The sequence below is a fragment of the Plectropomus leopardus genome, chromosome 16, assembly GCF_008729295.1.
Source record: "Plectropomus leopardus isolate mb chromosome 16, YSFRI_Pleo_2.0, whole genome shotgun sequence".
Taxonomy (NCBI): Eukaryota; Metazoa; Chordata; class Actinopteri; order Perciformes; family Serranidae; genus Plectropomus; species Plectropomus leopardus.
In genome coordinates this window covers 4,947,714-4,971,657 of record NC_056478.1, presented here as the reverse complement: position 1 = coordinate 4,971,657, position 23,944 = coordinate 4,947,714, and the positions used below count along the sequence as shown (strand labels likewise).

At 40.9% G+C, this 23,944-nt stretch overlaps 1 protein-coding gene across 1 annotated transcript in view; it reads right to left on the bottom strand.

The window, feature by feature from the left end:
- LOC121955489 (1-phosphatidylinositol 4,5-bisphosphate phosphodiesterase beta-1) overlaps window positions 1-22,820 on the bottom strand; it is a 168,812-nt gene extending 145,992 nt beyond the window's left edge. Inside the window, 2 exon segments of the mRNA XM_042503476.1 lie at window positions 14,917-14,994; window positions 22,519-22,820. Coding sequence (XP_042359410.1) covers window positions 14,917-14,994; window positions 22,519-22,617 — 177 coding nt within the window. The 5' untranslated portion in view covers window positions 22,618-22,820.
- Window positions 22,821-23,944: the final 1,124 nt, after the last annotated feature.

Sequence of the window (23,944 nt, the reverse complement as noted above, 5' to 3'; positions counted from 1 at the left end):
CTGCCCGGTCAGAGCTGCTGCCATCACTAAGTCACCTCTCTTACCCTGGCGGAGTCAGCAGAAGCGCTGAGATTCACACTGAACAGTGTTGGCACCAACAGAGCCTTTAATCAGCCAAAAGGCTCGAAAGGGACAAAAAGCCCTCTTTCCGGATCTGCGGCTCCAAATTTCGTGAACGGACTCCAGTTGTTGAGGAGAGGAAATGAACAGAACCATGTCCCTCCTCCTCCTCTGTGTTACTTTGTGTGTGCATGCCTGTTTGAGCGTGTATTTGTGTACCCCTAGACTGCCACACTGCAGCGGAAAAGAAGTCCTAATCGGGATTCAAAGAGAAAAACAAGGCTAACTCAAGCGCAAACAAAGCCTTCTGAAGTCACCCAGGAACTGCTAATCCAAAAGAGAGTTTGGAAACACTTTTCTTCTCTTAACTATTTTTCTGTTTTTGACTCTCAGCTCTGATAAAGACTGATTCCCTCTCTAAGTCCACACATATACAGGCCGCTTTTTTTCTACATTTCTGTTCTGCCCAGCTAAGCACATCAATAGTTTACATTCTCTTGTTTGAGGCTAGGTTCTCTGAGCCAAGATGTTGTTCATGCCACCTTATAAAAACTGGAAGATGGAAAAAAAGCTATCCTTGTTTTACATTTTGTTGTAGGAAACACTGTTCCAGAAAAGGATGGAGTGGCTGGTTTCACTGTCATAATATTTTAGTACTGCAGTAACAACAGGGACAAAAACAAATCAGAGACTAATAAATTACATCTATAACGACTCAGTACAGCGACATCCAAGGCTGATATCAATAACCCCACCATGACCTTTAGCAGTAAGCTCTAACCACTCAGGGTTGATTGCAAAGCCGAACCCTCTCTGGGTGGCTGATATCCACTGTAGGTAACGGTGCTGTCTGAACACCTTGTCTGAGCAATTTTACCTGTGTGGAAAGATTTCAACAGGGACAAAATTTAGCAAAAAGCTTGGTTTTTAAAGTGCCGAAACACACAAAATATCTTCTTTTTTAATATCAAAATCAAATCATATTTTCTTCCTCTAAAACAATATATGACAAGTGCTTAGGTAAACCAATGCAATTTCAATCAATAATATTGTGAAATGCACCCATTACCAATCTGCAATTTTTAGATGCACCGAGCTAAGATTAATATAATGTGCAGTTTTCAGCAAAAATAGACAGTAATAATAGTCTTTTCACAATCATACTGATATTGTGCCACCTTTAACTAAAGTTTCAATGACAGCATTTCTGTGGACAGAATCTCTTCAATTGGTCACATGTGGCTTTCTTACTGTGAAATATCTGCAAGGCCGTGTTGTTGATAATTAAGTGGCTTTCACTGCTCCATAAATGAGTGAAGTATCAGCTTTTGACTGTGGAAATACAGTAGTTATAGCAGCAGGCAGCACCACAGTAATAACACTCACTCATTTCACTCAGAAATACCGAGGCCAGTATTGGTGAAATACTTGACCTTATGTGTTGGGCTGAACGTCACTCATGGCTGGTATATAATTTAGTCAGATTCATTTTTTCTATTCTATAATTAGGGCTTGGCAATAAACTGATAATGATATCAATCGCGATACAACTTTTCCTCGATTGAAATCTGAGACGTAGTCAATAGAATGTTGATAGAACACATTCCAGCCATGTTTTGACAGACAACGAAAACAGCCAATGATAATAAGAACAGCACCACTGCGAACCAAATGCAGTGAACAACTTTGACTCTAGAACAGCTGAGTGTCTGACAACAGAGTCGTATGTGCTTCTACAGCGTTTCAGTATCACGGAGCAAACAGCTGATGGTCCGACAGCAGCGCAGTGAGACAGACAAACAGAGCGCAGCTTCTCCTCAAAGCACCAACGTGTCTGAAACAGCCAAATTTGCAGAGTTGGAAAGTGACTTATTTAGACTTCTACAGACTATTTTGTGTTAGTTTCAGGTTTAATCAGACTTTGGATGAATTATATAAAAACCCCAGGACGCATCGCTCCATGTCTCTTCTCACCTTCAAGGTGATACTGCGATTATCATCATAGATCATCAGACTGATTATTGATGATTAATTAACAGCTCTCACGTTTAAACATACTTTTCAAATTAATGCACAATTCAGGATAAAATAAAAAGATCACGAACAGGAAATAATGGCTTAAATGTAAGCTGTATTAAAATCATGATAATAACGTGATATGTTTTTTATGACATTACATGTCCGCTCCACTGCTGGAGCGGGCTGTCGGACATTGATAAACTGTATTTGTATTTATTTAAACTGTATTTATCATTTGCCTTTTTTTATTGAGAGCTGGTTCAAAGACACACAACAGAAAATTTAATGTGAAATGACAAGCTGATTTAAGCACAGATAATTATACTATCAAAATAACAATCAGCAGTGCTGCGTGTGTCAGTCACTTATCAAGTCCAGTCTTTCAGCAAATTTAGCGATGCTGAAATTCCTCACCCTGACTGTTCCTGATAGTGTTTGGAAACTTTGTTTGACTTCACACTTGTCATCTGATATGCAGTTTGTATCACCTGTGTGTAGAAGAAACAATAGACATTTGATCCAGAGCTCATAAGAAGTCTTCAAAGTCACTTTGCAACCTGAATACTGTCCATCATTGGGATGCAACCAGAAAGCTGGAAAGACACATCTGTCAAGTCAAAATGCAGCAACACTGTGCCAGTTTATGTGACTAAAGAGAAGATCTACTTGCAGCTATAAAACAATTTCTTTGGGCAGAAAAAAAACAAGATTTAACTGAAATGTCAGGTATAACTGCAGAGGGATCATTTTTCTTATGACTAACGATCAAACTCATGCAATGTGATACAGAATATGGTTTTCTTGATTCAGTGCTGTGCTGCCATTTTTTATCTTTATGTGTTGGCTATCAGTAATACACGAAGAATTGACAAAGGGTGGATCTCACTGGGCAACAGCTACATCATGGCTCAATAGTAGTGTCTGATTGATATTCAACAATATAAAGGTATAATGATGAGAGCCATTGATTCAAGTGCTGGGTCATATGGAAGAAAGATAAGCAACAGAAGATAAATTAACTGCAAACATAATTTAAAAAAGTACTTTCAACTGTAATGACATCATTGAAATTAAAGAAGTTACAGTTCTATAATTTTATGGATTTTTAGCTTGGTCATGGAGGTTATGTTTTCAGGTTGGTTTGTTGGTTTGTCAGCAGAATTACAGAAAAAAACATTCACAGGGTGAAGCAAGGACTAATAAAGAATTAAATTTCAGAGCAGATATTAATCACAGGGCAGATACACAGATTATTTTTCACTTTGCTTAACAGTGTGAGATCGAGCGTTTGGCCTTGGCTGAGGTTCGTGCTCACTTAGTGCCACGCAAACAGTGAATGCCCGATCTCCTGAAAGTCAATCAAAATGACATATCAGACTAAATTATGTCACCAGAATGCTAATGTCAAATGAAAGTGTTGTTAAGTAAATTATATCATTTCACCACTGACAAGGAGGACGAGTCGTAGGTTATAGCCTTCATCATGGTCACCGCCACGTTCTTCTCTTTCTGTTTTTCTGTCTGTCTCTCTGTCTCCGTTTCTCACTATTGGTTCAGATGAAATAGAGCTTCAGTGTGCCAGGCTATAACTTGGCAGAGGTGACAAATCACTTTCAGTAGATTGGCTGCAGATTTATGCCTTGTCTCTCGCTACCATATAGTGCTGACGGAGGTATAGCAGCGGCAGCCTCGGTAATCACAGAAAATTGCTGTGTTGGGGGAAACACATGTGTGAACTCCGCTACGACGGAGCCGGGAGAAGAGGGTGGCTGTGTTTGCGTGTTTGTTAGGTTTTAGTATGAACCCAAAACAGCCTTACTCATGCTCTGCATTAGGTCAGTTTGAGGCTCATTCAGAAATGCCCCACACACACCCTCTGCCAAGTGTGTGTGGTTTTGGCCCGGGGTGAACTGTCTTTCACCTCTGAACATCATTCAATGCCATATGCTGAGTGCTTGTCCAGTGAATGTCCTGAATTTGGCACACGGCTGAAACATAAATCTCCCAAGAGAAAGCATTTAACCTTTTGTTATAACCACAGACTGCTCAGGAGAATACACACACACACACACACACACACACACACACACACACACACACACACACACACGCATGCACGCACGCACACACACACGCATGCACGCACGCACACGCGGGGAAACAATGATATCAGTTTCAAAGCGGCAACATTCTCGAGAATATGAGCGGGGGCCGAACGAGAATGTGACATTTCCAAGGTGTGTGCTGTCGCATGGCAACCATGGCAACTAAACCAAAAGGCTGTTAATTTGACTGAGTCAGTCCACCTCTCAGTGTTGAATGGCTCCTCCCCTTGAAAGCAGGCTCGACTAACAGGAGCAAAAATTATTTTTAACCCACTAAAGAAGCACCTGTTCCTTGTTGGACATGACAGGAATGTCGGTGTGAGGGTGTAGGTGCCGACACGTGTGAATGTTTGTGGATGAATGAATGGGTGTGTTGTGTTGCGTGCTGGTATGCGTGTTGATGCATGAGAGTTTGTTCCTTGAAGCATGGCATGTATGCAAATGTGGTCAAATGAACTAAATACCTCAGGCTGATGACTGGTTACCATGGCAATGTAACGGATATATGTAAAGTGGTCAATAGACTGTTTCAAACTTGACAACATAAACTTTCTAATTGGGTCGCTTTTGTATTTCCTGTTGGAATACAAGGAAACTAAAAGAAGGATAGGTCATTAAGTCAGGGACAAATTTGAATATTGTATTGGTGCCAGACTTGAAAGTCTGGCACCAATACAAGTTTCAAATAAAAAAAAAACCATTATGTAACGTACACTGACATTTTTTATATAAATGTGGGCATCAGCTGTCCTTGTTATTGATCACCAAAAGATCACAGCTCAGTCCAGCAGCTATATATAACCAGCCCATTCTCATTCAGAAGTTGTCAGATACCACTGCTTTTGCAGTGATTTCGTCGTAAGAACCCGACGCCAAACATCACTTTTTTAATCTGCACAATATGCCACTGGACTGCGTCACCTGAAAACGTAGCCGGAAAGAACCATTTGCAATGTTATTATATACCACCAGACGGCATCTGGCACGGCGGCATGATATGTGGACAGGCGGCATCAGTTAAGAATACAATATCAGTCTAAGTAAATGCTGTATTGAGTGTTTTCAACATGAAGTTTTGTTTCAGTCAGATTGCTTCGCAGCTGCTAACAACACTTTCTGACCCAAACAGCTGATGGCGACGGACGAGAAATGTCGTGCCAAAGGAAAAGGCTGTGTGACGGCGAGATAAAGCTATGAAATACTCTAAATATAGCATCCACTTAGATTCATATTGATTTTCTTTAAGAAGGCTAAAATACCTGGCTAAAATAAGTTTTGATATCAACCCCTGTGGGGTGTGCGCCCCATTTGTTTCAACCGACCGGGAGCACGCCGGCTGCCTGCTACTGTATGTAATACACTGTCTATAGATAAGTATCCCATTCAGCCCCACTTCAAAAAATCCACAACTATCCTTTTAATGAAACATCAACTATTTTGGACCAGATCTGTGATCTGTGTCAACAAGGAAAATGAACATGGGAAATACCCACCCATAAACTTCAACAGAAGCGGCATCTAAGTCTGGCACCAATACAACATTCAAATGATGTCGCTGATGTAATGACTCTTCCTTCTTTGATAGTTTCCTTGATGTGAATGACATCAGGTGACAGGAAGTAAGAGAGCTGTTGACTACTTTCATTGGAAAGTGAGTCGATTGTCGAGGGTGGAGACGGTGACTTGTGACTGGAGTCATTACAATAACAGATTGTGTCAAGTTACTCACAGTCATAGTATTTCTGCTTAATTTCTGTGCAAATTCTTTATGAGCAGAAGCCAAACAATCATAACAGAAGCTGTACAAATTTGCTAATTTATCCCTAACGCAGTTTAACAAAAGAGATGTAATTTACCATTTCAGAGTCACTGATGCAGAACTGTTTCAAAAACTCCAAAAGGAAGTGTAATTACAAAACTCCGAACAAGAAACCCAAAGAAGTATTTTCCAATTCCCTCATCTGAAGTGTGGTCAGGTTGTCTACAAGTGTCAGACACTTAAATGCTCTTTAAGACCATTTTAAAGATTTTTAACCAATTTTAAGACATGTTTTTAAGTGTACACCCATCAGCCACAATATTAAAACCAGTGACAGGTGAAGATAATTACATTGATCATCCTGTTACAATGCAATGTTCTGCTGGAAAATCTGCTGGGAAAGTGGATGCCACTTGACACAAACCACCCAAACACCACTGGCTTTCAGCAGGAGAATACGCCTTGACACAGTGCAAAAACCAACCAGTACCATTGCCTCAGAGCAAAGTCCAAACCAGGGTGGGGCCTCCATGAATCAGACTTGGCTCTGACCTGTTGAGACATTGACACAGGACCTCTGAATATGTCCTGTGATGTCTGGCACCAGGGCATTGCAGCTGATCCTATGAGTCCTGGGGGTTGCAAGGTGGCGTACCGTCTCATGAATGCTCGATCAGATTGGGATCTGGGGAATTTAGAGGCCAGGACTCGACACCTTGGACTCTTAACACATTTCTGCTGTCTGTGACATCAGGGAGAGCTGTTGCTATGAGGGGGGTACTTGGTCTTTGGGTGGGTGGTGTGTGTCACATGGCATCTGCAGAGTGCCAGGATCCAAGGTTTTCCAACAGAACATTGTATTGTGACAAGATGATCAATGTTGTTCACTTCACTTGTCAGTGGTTTTAATGTTTTGGCTGACCTGTACATATGTGGGCCCATGCAGGGGTAGGTTTTATGTAGGAATATGGTGATTAGAGTGAGTTAGGTTGATCTACATTGTGCCAACAGGTAAGTGCACATATAAATTAAAAAGACAGTATAAGGTTCAGTGGTAGGTTTAAAGATTTGTAAAATTAGAAAAGTGGACTTTGACATAGGAGAGACTGACTCATTCTAACAAAAATAAATTAAACGATTGATTAAAATAAAAAACAAAGTGTTTATGGCAATTAAGACCTCAAATATTTAAGATTATTTAGGGACATTTAGGGCCTAATATTTAAAAATATTAAACTGAAGACATTTTCAGACTCTTTAAGGACCTGCAGACGCCCTGGTGGTTTCCTTTTCCTCAAATAAGGGAAAGAACCTAACCTGGGTACTTTTTTAAATTTAAGGGGCTGTTATTTGATAACTCAGGGAAACGTGCCAACTTCTGAATTATAAGTTACTTTTGCTAATTCACAACCATTCTCCATAAAACTGTAGTGACTTCCCTCCAACATTTACAACACAGTGGTTAATGTATTTCTAATGTAGGATGGAAATACTTTGACAGAAGGTCACAGCATGGTATTCATTTACAGCGACTTTGTCTGTTTTGCTACTGATGTTATTGTTAATGTTGTTGTCATGGTTATTGCTATTATCAAAAGCATCATCACTGTCAGAACCATCATCATCATCAATGTTGTTGTAAAATCTTTCTTTCTCCATCTGTGAGAGTGTATGTACACTGTGTATGTGTGTGTGTGTGTGAGCGTGTGTGTGTGTGTGTGTATACAAAACAGCGGGTCCTTCAAGGTGAAGGAGAGAGCATGCAGAAACACAAAAAGCCAGCCAAATGGACTCTGAACCAAACACATACAAACATGGGAGAATTATGGCTGCAGGAGTTTACATAGCAGTGGCCTGTTTAAAAATACAGCAGTGTGCAGAAATGGAGACAGAGCTTACACTCGAATCCACACGGTTTGCACCTGTTTCTATCCACAGAGCAACACCCTTCAACTCTATCAGACTACATTAACTATCTTCAACAGGAGTGGCATTGTTCGAGCTCCTGTTTTGGCAAACTTCCACTAGTGGAGGGAGGGAAGTGAAAAATCAAATTAAGCTTATCTCTGGATCCAGGGTGTCTTAGCTCGACTCTTGTGCTGCTGCCGTTGTTAAGTCGCCTTGAGTACCCCGACAGACTCAATCAAGAATCAATAACAGTATCTTATTACATTTTCTGACAAGTCTTCCACAGAAAGAAATGTGTTTGAAGTTGAGGTGTATTGTCAGCACGACTTACTGTGACTACAACAAAGGCATTGAGATGAAACTGGAGGGATCCTTGAGTCATCATGTAAAAGGCTCGCCAGAAAGAAAAGGCAAAGAACATCACGCCTAAACACATTTGACATTGAGTCTTCACTGCCGTCAAACTTTGCCTTTCTGACCTTAAAACATGGCTGAAATCCACAGCTGGATCAGACCCTGACAGGAGAACTCGGGACTAGATGGAAAAGACAAACCTTGGGATTAGCAGCGATGTCCATCCATCACCCTTCCACGTTCTCTGTCTCAGTCACACACGCCAACGTTTTGTATACAATGTCAAGGATTTGCACATCGCATGTTTTTGTAATAAGGTCCAAAGTGAAGCAGAGCCTTGATTCTTTGCTTGAACCCGACCCAACGCAACCCAAGCATCCATGGAGGCCACCGAGCTACACATTGTAAACAAGATGTACAGAACATCACAGTATACTGAAGTACTAACTACATAAGCCTAGCTATTAGTGAATAGGCTAGTAAATGATATGTTTTGATACATTTCCAAGTATAAAAATGCCGTGAAATAAAATGTACAACGGCATCTGTTACCTTATGCATAGTTTTTCCTCTGTTTCGGTCATATGTGCAAGAAAGCGGCCCTGCTGATGGTGCATTTGTCCACGGATTAGTCACAGGAACACAAGTTTGTCACTCTGTCATGTTTTTTCTTTATGTTTGGTGTTGTGCACCTGGAACACTTGGAAGTCAGAAATTTCAACTGGGAAATTCCGACCTCCAACTTTGAATGGAATAGAATTAAAATGTTCTATTTCTGTGTGAACTAGCTGATGTTACACTTTGCACCTGCTGCTCTGAGTGCGGTGCTCTAAACTAAACAGTAGATACCAGTAATGCCCTGAATTCGCGAAGGTCCAGCAGAGTCCTGCTCAGGTCTGATTTGCGATATCACTTACGAACCGGTTACGTGACGTGCAATACTGACCTGCACCTGCCCACACATATGAGCAATTATTTCTATAACCCCACCTGTCATAGTAACTTTTATCAGGTGAGGAACAAGGAGCACTTCAGAGCCGTATCAATGACTACATGTTGCACAATGTTATGTTCAGTGAACTGTGGTGTTTGAGCTGTATGTTTTGAATGTTGCTTTTAGGGCTGGGCGATAAATCAATATTATATTGATATAATAAAATGAGACTAGTTTTGGATTTTGTTTACTGTAATACTGTAAGCCGATTGTCCACCCGACAGTATCATCGCAATACCAATATCAAGGCATGTGTTCAAAAATATTGTGGTGTTTGATTTTCTCTGTATTGTCCAGCCCAAAGTTGGCCTTGACCACAGCATGGACAATGTCTTATGTACCATTTTTGGTCTATCTGCACTTTTACCTCCCATTCGCACTAATATGTCTGTGACTTTATTCAAAGAACATCCGTTAGTCAGAAAAATGGAGAGCAGATTTGCTGCACCTTTTTTATTACCATGATTTTTAATCTCTGGGCTTGGGGAAGGATATTAAGTCACACCACGTCAAAAGGTCACCGGCATTAGAGTCAGAGCTGAACTGCAGGTCTTTTTTCATTTTGTCAAGTCAAATTGAAAGTAATTAGATTCATAACTTCAGTCTAAATGGAGTTCAAATCATATGACTCCAGTCCACAAGGCTGACACACACTATTAATAGCCTTAAAATGTCAGTTTAGTCAGCATGAGTCGATAAATAATTATTAACTGAAATGCATTCATTTAATAAAAAGTTTTTCCTTTCCAGGGAAGGAGAAACTCTTAAAACTTGGTGGAAAAACTGAAAATACAGTAAACAGAAAAAGCTGTGCCCATCAGTGACAGTGTGTATTTGAATGTGAGCGCAGTAGGCACACTGAGCACAGTTCTGCTGTGCTTCTTAAGAATCTGAGGAATGCTTTTACTCTGCAGGCCATCAGACCGAGTCTCTGACAAACACACACGTAACAACTGGACACAGCATCCCAGCTTGTTTAAATTGGTCTGCCGAACAGATGTGCATCATGAATAAACGTGTGCGAAAACAAGAGACGAGACATCCTTTTAAACACACGCAAACACACCTTTGTGTTGACTGTGGCACTAAGGAATATAGCGCGTCATTCCTTATGCCCTAATAAAGTTTTGTCCGTGCAGCACTTGGTATCAATTTGAGTTATTATGTGTGCGGCAGGACTGCTGAGAGACAGAACAGACACCCACGCACACGTAAACGCACACACCAAAAGCCTCATCACTCAAAATCCCTCGCCTTATGACAGAGGCACAGGAAATAATGACAAATTGATGCCGAACAGCCTCTCTCAATTCTCTTAGTGGAGAATCATACCCAGTGCTTGTTATCTCGGACCACAGATGCACACTTTTCCACACACACAAGCAAGCCAGACATAAAAGGTGCTCCTCTGTCTGTCCGTCCGAGACAGGGAAGTCTTTTCTCATTGATTGTTTAGTCAATCTGTATCTGTGCCCTAAAAAACATCCCCTGTTATTCCAAATAAATTTACAGCAACGAAATCCTTTCTCTGTTACCAAACAGGAGTGGCGGTACACTCACAAATGACACGTGCACAGAGGTAAAGTCTCGGTCAGCACTGCTGTCTGAGCTCTGGTGCGGCTGCAGTGAAATGCCCTCATCTAGGCAAACATAAAATCAATGGTGGCTATTAATTAGTCTACCTCTAACTGCCTTTGCTGATACAGTTATACACACAAATAGAACAGGAGCACATGATGCCCGTCGAGCTGTTTGGAGCTGGATTGGATCTTAAAGAATAGAGGCACTGGATATGTAAACAACATCTTGGCCAAACTGGAAATTATGTACGCACTTTCAAGGTTGAACTGAAAGGAAGTCACATGCTTGACAAGGAGGCTGATAGCGTCTGGTATCTGAAATTTCACAACCTTGTTCCTGGTTATTATGAAAGTCTTTGCCATAAATGGGAAGGAGAAAAAACACACAATGCACGATGGAATATTCTCACAGGTGTCATGTTGAGCACTGCAGGTGCAGCAGTTCAGATTTCTGTGTTTTTTTCCAGAGCTGCTCTTTTACTGGCTCACGTCAGAATGGATATTATAGGACAAGTAGATCTGACCAGGTAATCTGCTTCGTCAGCTAGGCCTTTAGAACACGATCAAATCAGCATGACAGCTCGCCGTCGTCATCACTAAAAATATGACTACCGCCATTTCCATGGCAACATTATAACTTCCAGGGCTGAATCAAAAACCGGTAGGCTACACAATTGATACAAGATGGATAGTTTTGTTGTCAACTGTGATTTATATGCCAGACTTATTAGGATTGGAGCAGATTATGCCGTTAGATAAAAACATGCTTTGAATTTGTAAATATATATTTCTTCCTTTTTTCAATAAATGTTGACTTTTGGATATCAAAGAGCTTTGGAGTTAACTGTTTTGGAAATGTTTGGATCACTTCAGTTGTGTCGGTAAGATGATGAAACTGTGATATCTCAAATATATATCCTAAATGTGAAGTTTGTGGACATAGTAGCTAAATCATACATACATGGGAAAAAAGTGGCAGAAATTTTCTTTTGCTACAACAATGATCCTTGTTACGACAAGACTGAGCTACCAGGGCAGTTTTGTGTTTATATGTGTGGTTTTAATTCAGTTTGGCAAGTTGAAAGAGGGTAGTTATACACACATCACGAGGTCGCAAGGCTGAAAAGCTCTATGGTGGCAGGTGTGGTTATCCATCTGAACCATCCGTTCAGGTGGTTAACCACACCTGCCACCACAGAGCTTGTCGGCCTATCGATGTGCATTATGTATGTATATATATAGGTGTAGTTTCATTTTTTCAAACATTTGACCTGACAAAGATCCAAGCAGTATCGAAACGTCTGAAATAAACTTGTGTGGCATGGAGTAAGTGTGCAGGCATTACCTTTTTCTTCATGTACTTTAATTCAGTTTGGGAAATCTCTACAAAGCATTAACATTAGCTCAAATTGACAGCCTAACTCAACAGGGACTAGAAAATGTCTTTTGTGACTTTTAGGGTCAGCCTACTTGCTGGAGTAGCTTTTAATTACATACTATATAACGAGAGTGATTCTTTTTCCGTTAAAAGTCACTCCCCATGTATTTCCATGGAAACTGAGATGACATGAGCAAAAAGTTTTAAATGTAGGGTTCCAGGAATGTGTGCTAAAACCCACAAATTAGTTTGCATTTCAGCACCTCCAGTTCCCTCATCTTGAAGTCAATGTGTTTTGGGTAATATGTCGGAAATAGGGTTGACACGAGCCTAAGAGACTTTAATGTTTTGTTCTGTGACGTAAAATATGCCAAAAAAGATGTTAAGTCATGTGACTGTGATGTAGTTCATTTATAGCTTAAGATAAGCTTTTTACTTCTACAATTGCATTTATGCTCAAAAATCATAAAAGTGGTTTTTATGTTTGATTATCTTGCTGAACAAAATCCAATGGAAAAATCCAATAGCCTTTTTGAAGGGGGAACCAGGCCGATGCTAACTTCTGCATCAGCCTACAGAAAAACGTCATCCCTGCAGCACTCTGTCCCCCTACAATATGAATGTTTTTTTTAAATATATTTTATTTTGTTTGTTATTGTTATATAATATTATGTGTTAATACTCAAAGCTGATATTGCTTAAGCAAGAACCCTTCTACCCAATGTGCTACTGAGATTATGAGTGAAAGATGTCATCAAGCACACACATTCAAAAAACGACTGCCAGTGACAAGAGGACAGGCTAATTGGAAACCACTTGTACTCTAAAGCTTCATCATGTCAAACTCAAATGTGTCTGATCCTTCTCTAATAATCCTAGGTGTACCATGTTAATTATTCCAAGTGGAACGCCTAACGTGGCCACCGCAGAATTATAATGGTGTTGCCATGGTAATGTGCACTGGATCGTGCAATGACAGTAGTGCGTGATAAAGTTAGATAGTTTCAAGCAACTGTCTGTGAACACATTATACTGTTGCTGTGGTAATGTAGCAGCTCTTCAAGCCTGAAGCGCTTTAACAACACCAGTCAAATACTACAGAAATCAGATCTCTGACAGGTGACGCACACTGGGGGCCGGATTATATTGTATATAGTTATTAAACACAAGCCGGTCTTTTTTTTTCCAATTGGCCCTGCAGATGCACACACTCTATCTTGTGCTGACACCTGTTTAGATTCATGCCAACTAAAAAGGAGAAGGGTAGAGTTTTCACTTTCATCACAGACAACAACAAAACCGAAATTACCTCGGTGCTTTGGTACTTTCCCTGCGCCAATCATCAGGGCGTGAACAACTTGGTGGACACACCAAAGCTACTTATAATTAAATTGAGTCTGGGCTTTACTTCCTTAAGAGCATTCAGAATGACAATGACACTGTGGAAAAAACTCAAGCTTCCTCATTCATTTCAATAAGCCTATTGTGTTAACACATCAGGAGCTCCAGGCACAGAGGGCCCGGGAAAAAAATGCAGGAAGAACAGATAAAAAAATAGTCCAGGCTTTACTTTCAACGCAGCGCAATCCAAGCTATCAGGCAATGCAGTCCACTCACCAGAATAAAATAAAATTGGTATTATATGTTTCCGCAAACCACAAATATGTTACATTTGTGTTTTACATACGTACAATAAAAGCAACCCAGCACTGTGTTTGCAGCTAGGATTGTGCCACAAAAAACAAATATTTTGAGCCAAATCATGACCTTTTCCTGACAAAAACCAAGTTTTTGTGTCTAAACCTAACCATATCCAAACCATGAAGTTGTTTCGAGCTGGAAAAGTGCCAGGAAAAAGCAGTTGATTTTTACAAAATCGCTACGAATTGTGGTTGTTTTTTACTGCAACATCACTGCGTTTCCTGCCAGGGAGGGGCCTCAAAAAGAGGTTGTTTTTTACTGAGATCTTGCTTGGTTCCAGCTGGGACTGTGCCACTAAAATGGGTATTTCCAGCCAAAATCGTTATCTTTTCCTGTGTCTTTTGTGCCTAAACCTAATCACAAATTAACCACAGCGTTGTTGAAACACTGCAGCAATTCCAGCGGCTTTTTAGCAACCAAATGTGGGTGTTTTTTTAGTTTTTTAGTTACTGCGTTTCCACCAAGGATTACTAAGCCATTGCTGTGTTTCTTGCCAGGAAAGTGACATGAAAAGTGGTAGTTTTTACTTAGTTATTCCCTGTCTGGAAAGTGCCACAAAAGGAGTTGTCTTTTACTGAGACATCACTGTGTTTCCAGCTGGGATAGTGCCATAAAAAATGGGTATTTTAAGCCAAAACATGAACTTTTCCTTACCAAGCACAAATGTTTTCTTTGCCTAAACATAACCGCACATTGACTGTAGTGTTTAACATATCCACTACATAACATTATGCAATGTGATATATCCATGGTTTGCAGAACTATCCAATGCCAACATTTACTCTGGCAGCAGGGTAATACAGTGCACTGCATGGGCCAATCAGATATGCGAAAGCACACAGTACAGGTGCAAAATATTGTTTTGTGGATTTCATAACATAGCGCTGATTTGATGTTTATTATATTAAAACTTTGATGAAAGAAACAATTATTGCTGTAGTGTGACTCTGAATGAAAATTAAAAAGTCAGCACTGCAAAAAGTGTTTTTGAGCTTTACAGGTGCAAGTTTCAAGGCTCTGAAGGGCCGAAGCATTGGAGTAGGTGTGTGATGTCTTACCTTGTTCTGGTCGGTCCAATACAAGAAGTAACCTTTGGGGTCGACTGTGAGAGTCACCGGGGTCACAGTGGTAGAATCCTGGAGGAAAACAAAGCAAAAGACATCTGGAGTCAATGTGTGTGTCTGCTTACGTCTGTGTGTGTATCCCCGTCTGAGTCTGTGTTTTTACAAGAGCGCGTGCTTTTGTGTGTATGGCAGAATATTTTCTGGGTAAACCAATTAATTCAGTTCTCAGGATCAAAGCCCCGTTCTTGTAATACCACATGCATTCCACAATCTAAAATGACATTAAAAGTGCTGTTAATGTCGTAAGTATGCACACAACCATTTCCTTCTAGGGTACTTTCCCCACCATGAACTGGCATCCCCACAAGTGACCAAGCAGCCTGGTGTGTGTGTTTGTGTGTGTGTTTTGATTTGAGACGCCTGCAATCATGAACTGCAGGTTGTTTCACAGCTGATGTTTCCATTTCTCCCCTCTTGTAACAGACAAATGCTTTCCCACAGTTCCCACATACAGACGGCAGACACACACACACACAGACACACACACACACACACACACTCACAGTTTGACCCTGAGGCATACATGGCAACGCCAGATATTATTGGATGCTTCTATAAAAAGAAAGAGGCTTTGCTTTTTTTTTTTCTTTCTGTGTCCACAGTGGCTGTAGTTCAGCACAACAGTAGCATATTGTCCTCTTCAATCAGCCATGGCTGTGAGATCAGAGAGATGGAAACTGTGTTTGCTGCACAGAGCAAGGAAATCTTCAAAGTGTCTCCATGAGGCGTCGAATGATATCCCTATCACAGCACTCGGAGACATAGCTAATGGTCTGCATCTGCTGCACGCTTGTCATATTTGGGTGTGACCCTCGGTGACTTGCAGTGTAGGATGTCATGAGTCTGTGTTAAGTTGTGGCCGACTATTAGTGCTCTGAAATCATTTCTGTCCAAATAAGACAATCACAGTTTATGGCACACCTGCTCCATGTGTTCCACATTTCTGTTGGTGAAAGCAACTGTTTTTTAGCAGAGACATTGCTTTATTTCCTGCTTGGATAGTGTCATGAAAAGTGGGTTTTTTTCAAAGATAATGTTGCATTTCCTGCCAGGAAAATGCTACAGAAAGTGGTTGTTTTTACCAAGACATAACTGCCTTTCTAGCGGGGCTAGTACCATGAAAAGAGGTTGTTTTTGACTGAGACATGGCTGCGTTTCCTGACAGAAAAGTGCCATGAAAATGGCTTATTTTTTACAGACATCACAGCATTTCCTGCCAGGATGATGCAAACAAAGGCGATTATTTTTTTAACAGAGTCATCTCTGTGCTTCTTGCAGGTAAAGTGACATAAAAAGTGGCTGTTTTTTTTTTACAGACACATCGCTGCCTTTCTTGCTGTAAAGTGCCATAAAACGCTCTTGTTTTTTCCTTAGATATTGATGTGTTTCTATTGGGAATTGTGCCATGAAAAGCAGTTGTCTTTTACTGAGACACTGTTGTGTTTCTAGCAGGAACTGTGCTACAATAAGTAGTTTCTTTAAGTCAAAACATTCCTAACCATAATCAACAAGTTAATAACAGTGTTGTTGAATAATGAAGTCCACTACATAATATGGTACAAATGTAACATAACCGTGTTTTGCAGAAACACACACACACACAGATGGAGATTGAGGTGTGGCTGACTATTTGTTCTCTGAAGTCATTTCTGTGTAAATAAGACAATCATAGTTTATGGCACACCTGCTCCATGATAGACCAATGCTGACTTTCACCCCTTGATGAGCCCATATTGAAACTGAAAAAGAGAGAAAGAGAAGGAAAGGAGGAAAAAAAAGTAAAGTAAACGGGCGTCTCGTTGGATGCTGCATCGGGGCCATTTGGGATAGCGACGTTTGCTATGGCAACCCACCATTCCCGTGAAATCTATTAGAGGCTCAAGAGAAATCGTTTTGGTTCTGTTCACATGATTGCACAATCTTTGCAGGCTTGATTGAATGACAAAAGACACCGCTCATACCACCAAACGTACGCAGCATACTCACACACAGGACTTGTAGCCTGAGGGCAAGAAAAAAGCCTAATGCTTGCAGTTCTTCGATGTAACATCTCATACCGACTGCAGCCCAATATCTCTCATCTCCACTTGAGTTACAAGCCAATTTCTTCAATTTAGATTTTGCTGATTAATATCTTTTCCCCACCCTCCATTAAGACATCAGTTGCTCCTAGAAAACTTTATAAAATGATAATGAGGATCAGTGATTTTACAGTAAGCTGTTTAAATTTCCAGTCGAGAATTTACTCAGTGGGCAAGATGTGGCGATTGATGGACTGGGTGACGTCGGAGAGAAAGACACAAGATGGCTTGAGAGCACCGGGAATCTGCCTAATGATGTGAGAGAAGTCATTTTCACCAGCGTTTTTCATAATGTCCTAACTCTCCATGACCACCACTACAAACACATTAAGCCATTACGGACTCTCAGCAAAGATTTTCTCATGGGGTCTGCACATTTACGAAAAAACACAAGTACTCATAACATTGTGGTTTAGAGTTCCGAGTGATTTGCTGAGATCACTACCTCTGGAGTGATGGTGCTCGTGCTTTTTTTATTGTCATTTGGGGATTCATCATTAATAGGAAGACATTAAGCAACAGCAGTAGAAGTGTGCTTTTTTGCTGAATTGGGCTCAGATTAGTGACTGACTTAAAAAACACCCCAAAGGATCTGATCCAAAGGCAGGAGACGTTGCATATAAGACTTTGTACCAATAGCTATCACCTGAGGGGGTGTGTTAGAGAAGAGCATATTTCTGTTTCGTATGCTAATAACATGTTCTACTACTTTTAGGGGATTTCAGGCTCCCCGGTGGAGACTGATAATATCTTATTCAACACTCAGCGAACCAAAAAGAGCCTGATACAAATGTAAGCGTAGAAAAATCAGTTTACTTGAACCCAGCATCATATTGGCAGTCAGTGATGTTTAAGAAGAGAGGTTCCTTTCTTAAAGGCCGTGTTGACACCCATTGGTGCTGAATATGCCATTTGAACTGCCTAACAAATAATGACACAATCCAGGCAGTGTTTTAAACCACAACCAGGCATTACAAAAGCCAGCTGTCTGCAAGTGGCAGCAGCAAAAAAACAAGGTGTGTACGTGCACGTCTGTGTGAGGGAGGTTGGGGAGGTCTGGGACTTCGAGGATGTCACAAACATTTCGAGTGGTTTTCTGATTGCTCTTCTATTCTTTTTTTTCAGCATTCAACCACCGGGCACTGTGTGCTGAAGTCTGCAGTGCTTCAGACAGTCTGCTCCGGAGAACTCGTGGCTGTTGTTCATACACTACAGTATGCCATCCTTACACAGTAAACAAAACTTGACACATTTTCTGCCTCCACAGCAGAGAGACAAAATCTGTAATATTCACCAAAAAAAAAATCCCTTCTGCTCATTCAAATATTGGAATTGCTTGTACAATTTCCTGTTGAGAGAGGTTAGAGTGGAGCCCAACATCCAAAGCCAAGATAAGAAGAAAATGATTTAATTCAATACTTTTTTTTTTCCACCAGCGATGTATTATAGCTTTATCTCTCACGGTCTGTTTTGGTATTCCTCTGTGATTCTTTCCATGAAATGATACGGGGAGGAAAGAGGAAGGAAGGAGTGCATGGGAAATGAAACCGAGAAAGTATCTGTGCATGCGTCTGTGTTTGTTCGAGGGTGTGTGTTTTCATGGGAAAGGCCTAGTGGGCATTTGGTTCTGGAGATAGGCCCACATGTACAAACTACAGTACAAAAACAGTACACGGCTATTAGGGAAAACAGACTCACACCCCCCTCTCACAACATACCAGCGGAGGAGTCGAGGGGTTGGGCGGTCATTAGTTGTTAAAGAAATAGTCAAGTTCTCTTATCTGAGCGTCAGATTGATGATTGACAGAGTGGTGGGTTTGCAAGTGAGCATAAATTCCTCTCGGCCATCTGTACTGACCACATTCACACTCTCATAACACTCATTCACTAATGCCATCTGGGCCGTGCTTGAATCACCTGAGCTCAGTGAATATGATTATTTTTTCACAGTGTATTTGTTAGGATGATCTCATGAAGTTATATTTGAAAAGTTCACACAACAGCACAGCTCATTAATGCCTATGCTAATGTGACCGGCAGTATCTGGCGATGAAGAGGCCCAGACCAGTATAGGTGATCTTTGCTTATTCTGACAAAAGAGGTAAATAACAAAAATCCTGTCAGTCGTCAATTGTGTAACCTATTTTCCCATGTTTTTGTGTCCAAGTGATTAATAATAACAATTTGTAAAAAAACTGGTCCAGTATTTAGAGAGACCACTCCACCTGAAGGCGGCGAAACAGATTTCTCCTCAAGCGAGACTTGGTTACACACTAACAAACAGACCCGATCAGCGAAAGGTAAAGAAAAACATTTAATTCCTCTGTAGGTTATTTTCCTTAGTATTGTTAGTGGATTTTAATGATAACCTGAGTTTGTCAGGGTCAAAAACAAGTACATTTTATTAGCTGTGCATAATTGCCCGTAGGAATTACATCGCAGCCTGTTTCGTCACTGCGATCAACGGCTGCACTTTAAAAGTTGGAAGCTTGAATCATCTGTTGGAGACTCATTCGACTGAGACTGCTTCAAGTCAAGCAGTTGTTTTGGTACCCAGATATTGCTTTGGAGTGAGGGCTCTTGAATTTCACGCTACTCTTTGCAGCTGCAGACATGCAGGCAGTACGACAGCGAGAGAGACTGCACCATAAGGTGAAGAAGTGGTGAATTTACAGCTCACAGACAGTTAATATGGTATAGTCTCTGGCATTTGTTTGATATCCAGTGTGGTCAAAAAATGTTGTTGCGCATTTGCAATCTGTTGTCAGTGCCGTTATCTTGTTTACTATATGATGTGAATGCTGCTGTCACACCAAATGCCTCACTTACCCGTTCAAACTTAAAAATTTTGTATAGAAACAAAACAAAGTGGCGAATATCCATATTGAACAGCTAAATCTGATTCAACTGGCATAATTCTGAGGCAGGTACATCCCTGTACCAATTTCAAAAGTAGTCTCCATCAGATACTTAGACACAAAAACATGGAAATCAGGGTCGAGGTTAAAAAATATCTACGATTCACTGTTATAACAAAATATTTTGTCAAAACCTTCTGCACCTATACATACCATAACTATGTTAATATACCACACAATAAGTTTAAGCTCGCAGGTAAACTTGAAATGTAGTTTTCAAAGCACAACAGAAAAGCAAAAATGTCTATGACCACAATGTTGCTTGACTCCTATTTAGTAAAACAGCCAAAAGCAGAGAGATAAAGACAAGAGAAATAATTCATAACAGGGATACTACAAGTTAATGTAGGTGGGGGGTGGACACAAGTCACATGACTTGGACTTGAGTTAGACTCCATTTACAAACTTGATGGCTTTGGTCAGTACTTGACAAAATTAAAAAAAAAAAACCTGCAACTCCACTTTGAGTTTAGCACCAATGACTCATGACTTCTCTTAAACCTGACCCCTTTGACTTGAAAACACTTGATGCCGTCCTCCAAGCCCAAATATTAAAAAGCACTTACATTCCCAGCAAGTCATTCCTCAGTTCCACTTTGTTTAAAGCAACAACACAGCATCCAGTCAAGATGCACGACAAAGCCATGAAGAGCTAACTTTATGTCACTCACCAAATGGGAAAAAAACCCCAAAAGACAAACAACAGTAGCCAACAAAACACAACAAAATGCAAATTTTGGTGTGCCAAACGTGCAGGTCAAAAAGCAACAACTTCCAACAAACTTGTTTTAACTATTCACTCATTTATTCATAAGCCATAACCACTGATCCTGTTGAGGCTTGTGGTTGGGCTGGAGCTGATCCCAGCTGATATTAGGGGAGTGGCAGGGTACACCTTGGACAGGTGGCCAGACTATCACAGGGCTGACACACAGAGACAGACAAACCAATCACACTCACATCCAGACCTGCGGCCAATTAACCTGCATGTCTTTGGACTGTGAAAGAAAGCGAGAAAACCCGAAGAAAACCCATGCTGACATGGGGAGAACATGCAAGCTCCACACAGTGGGGTTCAAACCCAGAAAACTCTTGCTGAGAGGCGAACTAATAATTTTAATTAATAAATACAAACACATTTGTATAATTCAAAAGGATTCAAGATTTCTGTAAATTGAATATATTATTATTCTGTAGTTAAAATGGCATTACATTTGGTGAAGAGCACATTATGACTTGCTAAGGACTCAAAACTCAAAATTTAGGACTTGGAACTTGAGTGCCAAGGCTTGAGACCCACTTGTGACTTGCAAAACAATTACTTGGGACAACCTCTAGGGTACAGAAGCGTCTCAAACGTTCCACATATTGACTCTGGAGGCCAAACATGTCAAATTCCAACTAAATACACAGATTTTGTGTATTTTTACCACACATTATTAATGGAGATTTCACTCTGTTACATATAATTCTGACTGTGTTCCACTATTTTCCATCTATGACATACATCTTATGTGATCTTTAGTGAGATTTAATTCCTCTTTTATCACAATTTTCACATAAAACAACTGTACAGTTAACTCATTAAACTACAGTTCCAGGTGTAGGTACATCACTTTGCATTTTCAGCAAAGGAAAAAGAGCAACCTGTTTCCCAGCATGGCAGAAATCAAGAGTGTGCTCATATTCAAATGCTCACACAATAAAGATACAGGAAGGTTTGGAGAAACCAGAGAAATGTGTGCAGACATTCAAATGAGATGGGCTATGGAAAGATTAGAAGCAAATATCAGAGAAAGTCCCCTATCAGAAAATAAAGAGCTATTATGGTGGCAGTACAGGAGATGGAAATAAACACAATAAGGTCAGTTTCAATTCAATTTAAAGTGCAGCAGCTCTAAATGTCTGTATTATCAGAGGGACGTGTTGATTTGTTGTTTGGGGAAGGTGCAGTGCGCCATAGCGGGTCTGTTAAAAGGCTACTACTGTTATGTTTTCGCCGGCTACTCACCAGCAGCGTGCAATCAATTTTAATCAAGGTCATTTCACTACAGCTAGACAGCCGGTGGTACGGACGAATGAAAATAAAACAAAACAAAAAAAGGCACGATCGTTATTCAACTCTCGCCTGTCTACGATCCGCGTGTTGAACCCCGATGCACTAATTAATTGTGGTTAATTGATAAAAACGTTTCCAGTAAAGGGGGAGGGGCGAGCTTAATTCAAATATTTAATGTTATCTCAGGAGCACATTCTCACACACGAGCGCTGTCAAACACTCGCGCGCACACACATACATATTGGAAAATGTAAACAATGCACATGTCAAAAGCCACTATATGCTGTATTCTTTATATATTTAAACCAGAAAGACAAATGCGGGCAGTGCGGTCTCCTCTAATGGTTCAACCTATTGGCTACTGTTGCATTAGTCGCCTATAATACACATATAGTGCATTCAAATAAAGCGTGCAGAAAACATCCGCCAGGGCACAAAAAACAAAGAATCACTGTCGGTCTCCCTGGATATTACTTACATCATCCCATTTCATAAATTTGTTGCCCCTTCTCAGGCTCTCGGGCACGGACACTGGCTTGAGCTGCAGCGCATGAACTCCAGGCTGTGCCCCTGCCATTGACTCATCTACTCTTCTCGACGCACGGCAGGGGTAGAAATGAGTCACTTCACTTTCTTCTACTCTTATTTCTCCTCGTCTCCGTTTGTAATCTGCTTAAAAGCGGGCTGACGGAAGCCCACTACTGCTGCTGCCAGTATGTCATGCCCGCATTGGCGGCGGCGGTGGCGCGTCTCGGCTTTGGAGAGCTGTGGAGGCGGACGCAGGCGCAGCGGACCGGGGCTACTAACTGACTGACTGACTGACTGAGCGACATGCAGCTAAAGTATAGAAGAGGAGGCGAGGGAGAGAGGGAGAGCGAGAGAGAGAAGGAGGGGGGAAATCTGAATAAGTTGCATGTCTGGTTTCAAATTGTACAAGTCAATGCGGGGACAGGATCGATGCTTGCAGTGATCTAGCGCCTCCGTGCGTCCGAGGCAAGATGATGGTAATAAGCGGCTCCAGGCTCTTAGCTGATAAAAGCATGAGGGTGTAAAACACTTGGAGTGGCAATATACTCAAAGCAGGTGCATGCGACAGTTTGGTTATTGCTGGTTTGGAAAATTATGCATTCAGTAAGATTGCAAGGTATTATTCTTTTCTTGGGAGATGAACATTATAATTTAGTTTGGGTGCTGTTATTGAAAAATCACTGTACTGCACCAGGGATGTAAACAGACAGTGCAGGTAGTGATGGCTGCACTGGGGCCAGTGGGGTGGTGGGCCCTCCAAAAATGTGTGATTTAGACTACCAAGTTACAGATGTTCAAAGAAGAGTTAAAAAAGTGGCATTTGCAATGTGTCCTCAAAAGGGTCAGCCTGTTCTCATTCTGAACTCATTAAATACCACCCCTCGGTCTGTGATTTTGGCATCAGACACTGATGACAAAAGCTGCCTTATGCAGAGGAATGATATGCCAGCAGATGGCATTAGCTAAAGCGGACAGACGGCACCTTTCGTGGCAGTATTATATGTCACCAGTAGGCCAGATGACCTGTCGCAGGAGGATGATATGCTGGTGGACGGCGTCAGATTATTATGCAACTGGTAATAACGTAATATAAGGGGATGGAAAGTTCCTATAGGGCATCTGGGATGGGGCAGAAGATTGGTCCAAATAATTCCAAACTTTCTCCTTGGAGCTCGCTGTTCGTCCTCTGTATGAATATTGAGCCAAACCATGTTATTTTTTCTAAACCTAACTACGTGCTTTTGTTGCACAAGGACATAAATGTAAATACAAGGTGTTTTGCAGACATTGTAGGTTTGTTTTGAAAAAGACTGCGTGCATCTAATGATTATAAAATTTATATTTCCGTTAAAAGCGGAAGAATATTTTGAAAAGAC